The sequence below is a fragment of the Carassius gibelio genome, chromosome B4 (genome assembly GCF_023724105.1).
Source record: "Carassius gibelio isolate Cgi1373 ecotype wild population from Czech Republic chromosome B4, carGib1.2-hapl.c, whole genome shotgun sequence".
Taxonomy (NCBI): Eukaryota; Metazoa; Chordata; class Actinopteri; order Cypriniformes; family Cyprinidae; genus Carassius; species Carassius gibelio.
Window position 1 is genome coordinate 17610629 of NC_068399.1, and position 8712 is coordinate 17619340.

The following is an 8712-nucleotide window of genomic DNA, read 5'->3' on the forward strand; positions in this document are numbered from 1 at the left end:
AAATATATATATATATATATATATATATATATATATAATTTTTTATGTAACAAAAGAATATTTAAACGCTGTCAGGTGAATGCAGACACAAGTTTAGAAGAATTATGAACTAGTTTCCACACGTTCTTTTATTTATAATTTTTTTTTAGTGCTTGTCACACTACATATATTATATTGAAAACAAACAATACATATATTGCAAAACTGTTCAACTGAAGGTCTGTCATGTTAAAACAATGGCTTTCCACACAAAGATGTCATTAATTCACTCGTCACAATGGCAAAAATCGTGTGTTTATGTGTGTGTCACCAGCCAAACAAGGGTCTTGATCTATCCGGTTAGGTAATAGTTAAAACAATTAACATAACTAAACACAAGAGCACAAACATTATATAAGAGGATCACCTTACATTTCAAATATAACGGTAATAAAACAAACATGCCTGTAACTAAAGCACAATGATACAAACAGCATACAAAACTAACCCAAACGTTGATGTGTAAATGATAAAAAAGGACAAGAAATGATCATGCAGTCTTCACTGTATAAATTAACACTATCAGGACCACATTTTTTAAAATGAATTTAACAATATCATTAAATTGTATTTTCCCAGAGTTCTTTAGATATCTCTGTATATCTCTGACTCTTTATAATAAGTTTCTTCCATTTCAAATTATGTAGAATAAGAAATTTTAGACCATTTTTTTCCCCAAGTATAAACATAGTTAATATTTGTAATACAATACTTTCCAAATAATGTGTAGCAAACACGAAGTATAATTTCACTTTGTCGATGATGGATTTCAATATGCTCCAATAAACATTTCTTATGGTCTAGAAAATAGGCATGGGAAACAACATGGGTACCTTTAAATGGAAATATTTCATTTTATAATCAGTATATTCTCAATAGTCTCTGTAATTGATCTGTGTAAATATATTAGCCTATTTTAGCTTCGTTTAAAACAATCTGTAAATATAGAAAAGTTTCTGCCTTGCACCTAAACATGGTCAATATACTGTACATAATGACTGCTTTTCTATTGCAGTAACACTGTCAAGTGAAAACCACAGTTAGGGCGATGCTAAAAATATAACTTGGCAAGGAACATAGTCTCTTTGTAACATAATAAACAGCACAACCCCCCACCCCTACCCCCAAATCCGTAATTTCCCATTTTAATCACCATAGCACATTGTTGTTCTTCAGTCTTCTTCATACTGCAAGTGATTCCCTTAAATGAAGCATCATATAATTCAATTGGAAACACATGAGTGAAATGTCTGGTGATGATAACGAATCAAGTTAACGATGCATCCTGATTTATTTGGACTCCAGTGGGCTGCTGGGTTGCCCCTGTATGATCCCATTCTGCAGAGTTGGTGCTTGCATGTCGATGAAAAGTAGATTCTTCAGGATGCTCACGTAGAAAGGACCGTAAACCTTTTTGTTGAAGTTGACGAGGTTGACAAAACTGACCCCAAGCCCCATGAGCTCCGGCTGAATCAGACCCAAGCCTGGTGGTACGGGAGGGGGCTTCCTGTGAGAGTTGGTAGAGGCGAGGACCACCCTAAAGTACTGCTGTACCCTTCCCTCTGAGGGACAGAAAAGGCATATTAAAACACGATGCAGGCTTTAAGGCAATATTACAAGTTCAGCTCTGACGGCATTTGTTGTTGATTTTAATTATGTTAGTATGTTTAGATGTTTTTACTGGTAAACAAGACAAAGTATAAGAAAATTATTTTTTTACTATGTCACAAGTGCTGTTGATTGGAATTATATATCGAGTATTCCTTTACATTTTTCCCTTACCAACAAGTGTGCGTATTGGGTTGTTTTCCTGGGTGATGTCACAGATCTGCCCCTTTAAAGTTTCCTGCAGTTCACCCGGAAGAGCTGGGAAGTTTCTTTCAGCCAGAGACTTGTTCATCTCACAGCAGATCTGAGCACTGACGTTTCCAAGAGCTTCAGTGAGATTAAAGCCTCTGTAAGCCAAACAGGGGAGGAAAAAAGCCAACAGGCAAGATCTTTTAAATTGAGACATTCATAATAGTCTTTATGTAGACGTGTGTGTTTGACCTGTGCATGTGTTTGCCTGAGCAGAGTTTAGGGGAAGGACGGGGATCAGACATACGTGCTATGCATGCCCTCCAGCAGCACTGCTGTCATCTTCTTAAGTCTCTCGACAAGATCTGGCAGGCCTGACACGGCCCCTCCTATTGAGCTGCAGACTATCAGCAGAACAGACGCCACCGCTTGATAGAGCTGAAGAGACCGCTGCATCTCCTGCAACCTCACTTCATCCGTCATCACGGTCTGCAAGCGTTAGATCATAAAGCACTCTTTAAAGATGCATTTTGAATTTGTGATCAGTGCTCAGTATGATTGATAATAACTGTGTTTGTTCTCCAACCTCAGGCAGTGGGCCCTTGCACTCGTCCCAGGTCAGCAGTCTGATGTAGGCTGTATTTAGCACCAGCGTGGGGCCTGGTAAGGGTTTGGCGCTCTGCCCAGAATGGCTGCTCTTGTCTGCTGGTGGCATGACTCGAGTGGCCTGCTCTATTGAAGATTTGATCCACTCAGTTGTATGGTCCAAAGCACCTAGGTAAATTAAAATGATGTTAAAGGTTGCCCAGGTGTGCAAAGGAGTCCAGCTACTTTTGGATGAACTATCCCTTTAAATGGGATAGTTTAAATAGTTAATTTAAATAGTTCATACTATAACTATATATAATAATAATAATATAATAGTCATTAATTATAGTTAAACATATTAATAATAAGAATTATAATAATTGTTAAACTAATAATAGTTTGAATAATTTCAATAGTTTTTACAAGTTGATCTAAACCTTAAGTTATTCTATAGAGATATATTTTTTTAATTCTCAGTGTTTTTTTTAAAATATTTTTACCCATACAATAAAAGTCAATGGTGTCCAGTTTTGTTGTGGACCCCATTGACTTTCACTGTACAGACAAAAATAGTCAAAACATCTTTAAAGCATATTTTGTGTTTCACAGGAAAAAGAAGGCCAAATGGTTCTGGAATGACAAAAGCTTGATCAATACTGAAAAAATGTTAGTTTATTTTGTGAAAATGGTTGGTCCTTTTTTTATTTTAAATGATGTGATTTGACTTACTGGGAGTTCTTTCCAGAATGCTCTGGAATTTGGCTCTCTCATACTCTACCGACTGCCTCTGAAGCTCTGGCCTGAGGCTCTGGATGGTAAAATTCACCATGTCCATTTTCATCAGGTCCAGCACCCGGAAGATTTCCCTGTTTTGACACAGACGATCATTTAAAAGTCAGTTACTTTGCCTCAGGTGAATGTTTACATGGAAGATGGCTGTTAGTGAAGACAACATCATTACTGATTTGTACCCCATATCCCCCTTAGTTACTTAGTTACTATTAAAACGTGATTAATTATTAATTCACAACACATGCTTATGTACAAAACATCTATATCTTCTAATATAATTTAATCGATTTATAAATATATAAAAAATAATGTACTTTTGCTACTAAGATAACAAAACTAAAACTGAAATAAAAACTATGTGTGTCTAATATATATACATATTAAATTAAATTTAAATTAAATTAAATTAAATTTATGCATTTATCAGACGATTTTATCCAAAGCGACTTATAGTGCATTCAGGCTATATACATATATATATATATATGTGTATATATACACATATATACACATATATACACACACACACACATTTTAACTATATATAGATAAAATCCAAAACTTCTAAAAGTGAACAAACAAACTCATTAAAATAAAATCAAAAAATTTATTGAAATAAAAACAATAAAGCAATAAAATAAAACTATAAATAAATAAATACTCATTCACATTAACACAAAATAAAATAGTATATCAATGATAATATAATGCCCCCCAAAAAATTTGTTTTTTGCATATGTGTGGTTTCAGTTGCTATTAAATGTTTTCTTCTTCATAAATTAAGAACAAATTTTAGTATAAAAGAAATTGTACTTACCTGTACACAGATTTCGTGCACAAATTTCAATGAGAACGGGATGTACTATTTTTGTGAATTATTACACCAGCCAGTGAGCTCTGAAGTAAAACTGACCTAGTTCTACAAAGCTATACAAGAAGACACCTTTATAACATACTTGAAGAGTGTCACTAAGTCGCCCGAGTTCTCCTTGAGCTTCTTGATCTCATCGTCTCGGACCGGTGCACAGAACTTGCCCATAGTATTGATGATATAAGACATAAGGCCCTGGATATCAACCGCATTGTTATCAGCCTGCTGGCGGATCAGGTCCATGTCCAGAACCTCCATGATCTGAGTACGCAAGCGATTGGCCCCGGGGTTCAGGAAGGACAGCAGGGTCTTTTTGGTGATTGAACAAAAATGATTAAGTAGTCATTTGCCATCAGAGTGCTTTTCATCACTGTATCAAAGTAAATGTGTAACTTACATCTCTGATCTCTTCCAGAAGTTTGATGGCGTAATCATACTCAGGAGGGTCATCATTCAGCTCGGTTTCAAGACAGTCCCAGAAGGCCTTGTGCACCATATCTTTAACTCTCTTCTCCAGGCTTTAAGAAAAAAAAAGGTTTGGATTCAATTGTTCATTGAGTCTGTGTGTGTGTGTGTTTATATATATATATATATATATATATATATATATATATATATATATATATATATATATATATATATATATATATATATATATGCCAAATTGAATGCAAAATGCATAAAAATATTGACTATACATCAATATGTTTATGACTATTGGCCAAACAACATATTGTATAATTCTGTGTATGTTTTCATAATCATCACCCCTAACCTGTTCTTGACCCATGTGTATAATTATGAACAGTTACCAAGCAACTGAACATCAAGAGGGGCCCAGATCTGGAGATGGTAAATGGTAATTATATAATAACAGTTTAGTACCTATTTTGGGGTAGATCCGGAGGCTCTAGGTGGAAGTTCCGGTTGACAATGATCTCATGAGCCAGGCTCAGATTAGAAAGGTCCCGAGCTGAGGTCATGACGTCATCAAGCGTTAGGGTTTTTGGTGGGCTGCCTGAAGACACAGTGGCAATAGAGGTTAAAGTATTTTTGTTAACTGAAAAACCTAAACCAAACTAAAATTTAAATATTAGAAAAACAAAAAAAAATGTGTTGTGCAGACACACTGCATTAAAATAAGTTGAAGTGCTAAATTGCTAAAACTGAAATAAAAATGTATTAAAGCTAAATAATCAGTAAAATTAAAACAAAAGACAAAAGCACACAAATTTACTAAAACTAAAATACAAATATAAAACTGTATTGAACTGTTGATAAATACTACAGTTGTACATAAATACTACTAAAATAGCACTAGTTTAAATACAATATCATTATTATATAAATGCAAAACTATTCCTGAGATGAATCTACTGAAAATAAATATACACAAATACTTCTTTGCCATTTGAATGGTAGAAGGACACATACAAGAAGGAGAGTTGTGTTTGCTGGACGAATCGCTGGTGAAGCTCTGGCGAGAACAGTCCACATCGCTAGACGAGGTCAAACTGTCGCATCTTTCCGATGACTCGGTGTCACTGTTCTTGTCCTCGCTGGCCACCGTAGAGGTAGAGGTGGGACGTTCATCGTTCAGGGGCATCGTGAGGGGCTGCTGCAAATTATGTAAAAAGGTACTGAGAAAGATTTCATGGCTAAGATCAAGTCTTTTTTTTCTCGAGACAAACTTGACGTTTTTTTTTTTTTTGTGGAAATGGTGCAATGACTTCTATGACAATAGGATAAAGTCAGAGGATATAAAGCTTCGTTGAAATAACAAAGAAAAGTGACTTGCAAAGGCGAGGGAAAATAAATGGGCGACAAAAGATCTCAGTGGTATTCATGTGGCCCACAAAGAGACATTGTATTTTAAATGTGATTCAGACGTTGACCGCTGCTGTCTCTTGGGTGACAGATAACGCCGGATAGCTGTGTGATCTTTAAAAGCAAACCTATCTCGTTACACCCCTTTGCTTTTATAGGCTTCACTACACACCTGTTCCCTAATGTAACAGGGTAACTGCTTGTCTTTTAAGGAAGTTGAGTCTGCCTCAGTAACAAAAAGTCAACAATGACCTTCATTAATTAATAAAAATACATTCACATCCTAAGACATTAATCCTATTTATTATTCTTAATTAGTAATGTTGTAATTATAGGTTTATCTGTTGCTTATATGGATTAATGTGCATTAATCTGTTACAATAGAAATACCTAATTTTTCTCCCAGTGGTACTGTAAAACAACAAGAATTTGAAATTGCATTGATTCTCTGCTAATTCTGAGAGTTAAAGGAATAGTTAAACTGAAAATGTTAGTTCTACCATCATTTCCTCATGTCGTTCCAAACCTGTATGAGTTTCATACTTCTGTGGAACACAATCTGAGACACTGTTTACTTTGATTTTATAAGGGAAAATGATTTAAAGTCTCCTTTTGTGTTCCACTGAAGAAAAGATAAGTCATTCTGGTTTGGGAAAACATGAGGCTATATAAGATATAAATATCAGATGAAAAACTCTTGAAAAGAAGAAGAAGAAAAAAATCAGAATATGTTGACATCTTACAACTAAAACTAAAGTTAATATATAATAAAGTAAAATAATTTACTTTACTTTATATAATTAAAAATGTTAAAAGAAAATAATAGAAAAGGCAAAAGCACATATGAACACTGCTAAAACTTAAACTAAAATGGAAACAGACCATTTAAAAACAAAAGGTTATCCGCACTGTTAATAAATATTATAATAATATAAAATAGAATAATTTAATAGTATAAAACTAGTTAAAAAAAACATGTTTCAGTATAAATGAATCATAATAAATGATCATTTTTGGGCGAATAATCTTTTTTTGTCCCTTTGAGATAATTTGACATATGGTGACATAACATGTTCTAGCTCTTCCATTCTTGTTACTCCCAAAAGAGAGTATCTATTTTGAGCATGGGGGAAAAGCACTGCGACCTCTTCTCCTATTAGACCAGTTCAGTAGTTTAGTAGTTGAGGTAACAGAAAGCCATGCAATGCACATCCTCAGTAAGGTTTAAATTAGGAGAGACCGATGAGGAGAGCAACACTGGCACAGTTCACAGCTCGTTCTGCTCTGGGCCCATAAATGAGGTGCTGGAACACACATACACACACACACACACACAAAAACACACAGTGCTCTGAACACGTGACTTATCTTGAGCTCACAAACAACGACCAAACTGTCAAAGCAGAAGAGCAGCCGAACTGGACTTTCCAGATCATGCAAACCCCAACCCATTTAAAGCTTAGCAACATAGAATCAGTAAGCAGTCGCTTTATGGTCTGTATGTGAAATCAATATTAAATAGATTGAGAAGTTTGTAGACAAACAACGAGTTGGCTTGAAAAAACCTAGCCAAAAAGTTTTAAAAGCTTGCAATTTGAATGTTTTCAAGGCAATACAGTCCATCAGAAAAACAGATGGGGTGGTTGCTAGGGTGTTTCTAGCATGACTAGCATGTTGCTTACATGTCTTTAACATGACTAGCATGTTTCTAGCATGTTGCTACCAAGATTAAGAAATTATTAACATGTTTCTAGCACATTAAGAATGTTGTTAACTTGATTAACATGTTGGTAACATGATTAGCATGTTACTAGCACATTGCTAGCATGATTAGCTCGTTATTAGCATGTTTCTAGTATGGTTAACAAATTATTAGCATGTTTGTTGCAGGATTAGCATTTTACTAGCATATTTCTAGCATGATTAGCATGTTACTAGCACATTGCTTGCATGATTAACTTGTTATTAGATGTTTTAGATGCATTAGATGTTTCTAGCACGGCTTATATTTTTAAAACATGGTTAACATGTTATTAACATATTTGTTGCAGGATTAGCATGTTACTGGCATGTTTATAGCATGATTAACATGTTGTTAGTATAATTAGCATTGTTATTAACATGTTTGTTGCAGGATTAACATGTTACTAGCATGTTTATAGCATGATTAACGTGTTGTTCTCATAATTAGCATGTTATTAGCATGTTTCTTGCAGGATTAACATGTTACTATCAAGTTTATAGCAGGATTAACATGTTACTAGCAAGTTTATAGCATGATTAACATGTTGTTAGTATAATTAGCATGTTATTAGCATGTTTGTTGCAGGATTAACATGTTACTAGCATGTTTATAGCATGATTAACATGTTGTTACCATGTAATTAGCATGTTTATTGCAGGATTAGCACATTAATAGCATGTTTATAGCATGATTAGCATGTTGGTAGCATAATTAGCATGTTAATAGCATGATTAACACGTTAGTATAATTAGCATGTTATTAACATGTTTGTTGCAGGATTAACATGTTACTAGCATGTTTATAGCATGATTAACATGTTGTTCTCATAATTAACATGTTATTAGCATGTTTCTTGCAGGATTTAACATGTTACTAGCATGTTTATAGCATGATTAGCATGTTGTTAGTATAATTAGCATGTTATTAGCATGTTTGTTGCAGGATTAACATGTTGTTATCATGTTATTAGCATGTTTATTGCAGGATTAGCACATTAATAGCATGTTTATAGCATGATTAGCATGTTGTTAGCAAGATTAGCAAGTTATTAACA

At 34.3% G+C, this 8712-nt stretch overlaps 1 protein-coding gene across 2 annotated transcripts in view; it reads right to left on the reverse strand.

Moving 5' to 3' along the window:
* Positions 1–110: 110 nt before the first annotated feature.
* LOC127956524 (T-complex protein 11-like protein 2) overlaps positions 111–8712 on the reverse strand; it is a 9881-nt gene continuing 1279 nt past the window's right edge. Inside the window, exons 2-10 of one of the 2 annotated variants that reach the window (XM_052554544.1) lie at positions 5522–5705; positions 4973–5105; positions 4485–4605; positions 4173–4396; positions 3154–3290; positions 2423–2610; positions 2144–2325; positions 1822–1994; positions 111–1601 (exon numbers count right to left, since the gene is read on the reverse strand). In XM_052554544.1, coding sequence (XP_052410504.1) covers positions 1330–1601; positions 1822–1994; positions 2144–2325; positions 2423–2610; positions 3154–3290; positions 4173–4396; positions 4485–4605; positions 4973–5105; positions 5522–5693 — 1602 coding nt within the window. In that variant the 5' untranslated portion in view covers positions 5694–5705 and the 3' untranslated portion in view covers positions 111–1329. The remainder of the gene's footprint in view (positions 1602–1821; positions 1995–2143; positions 2326–2422; positions 2611–3153; positions 3291–4172; positions 4397–4484; positions 4606–4972; positions 5106–5521; positions 5706–8712) is intronic. The other variant, XM_052554545.1, reaches the window with a different exon arrangement.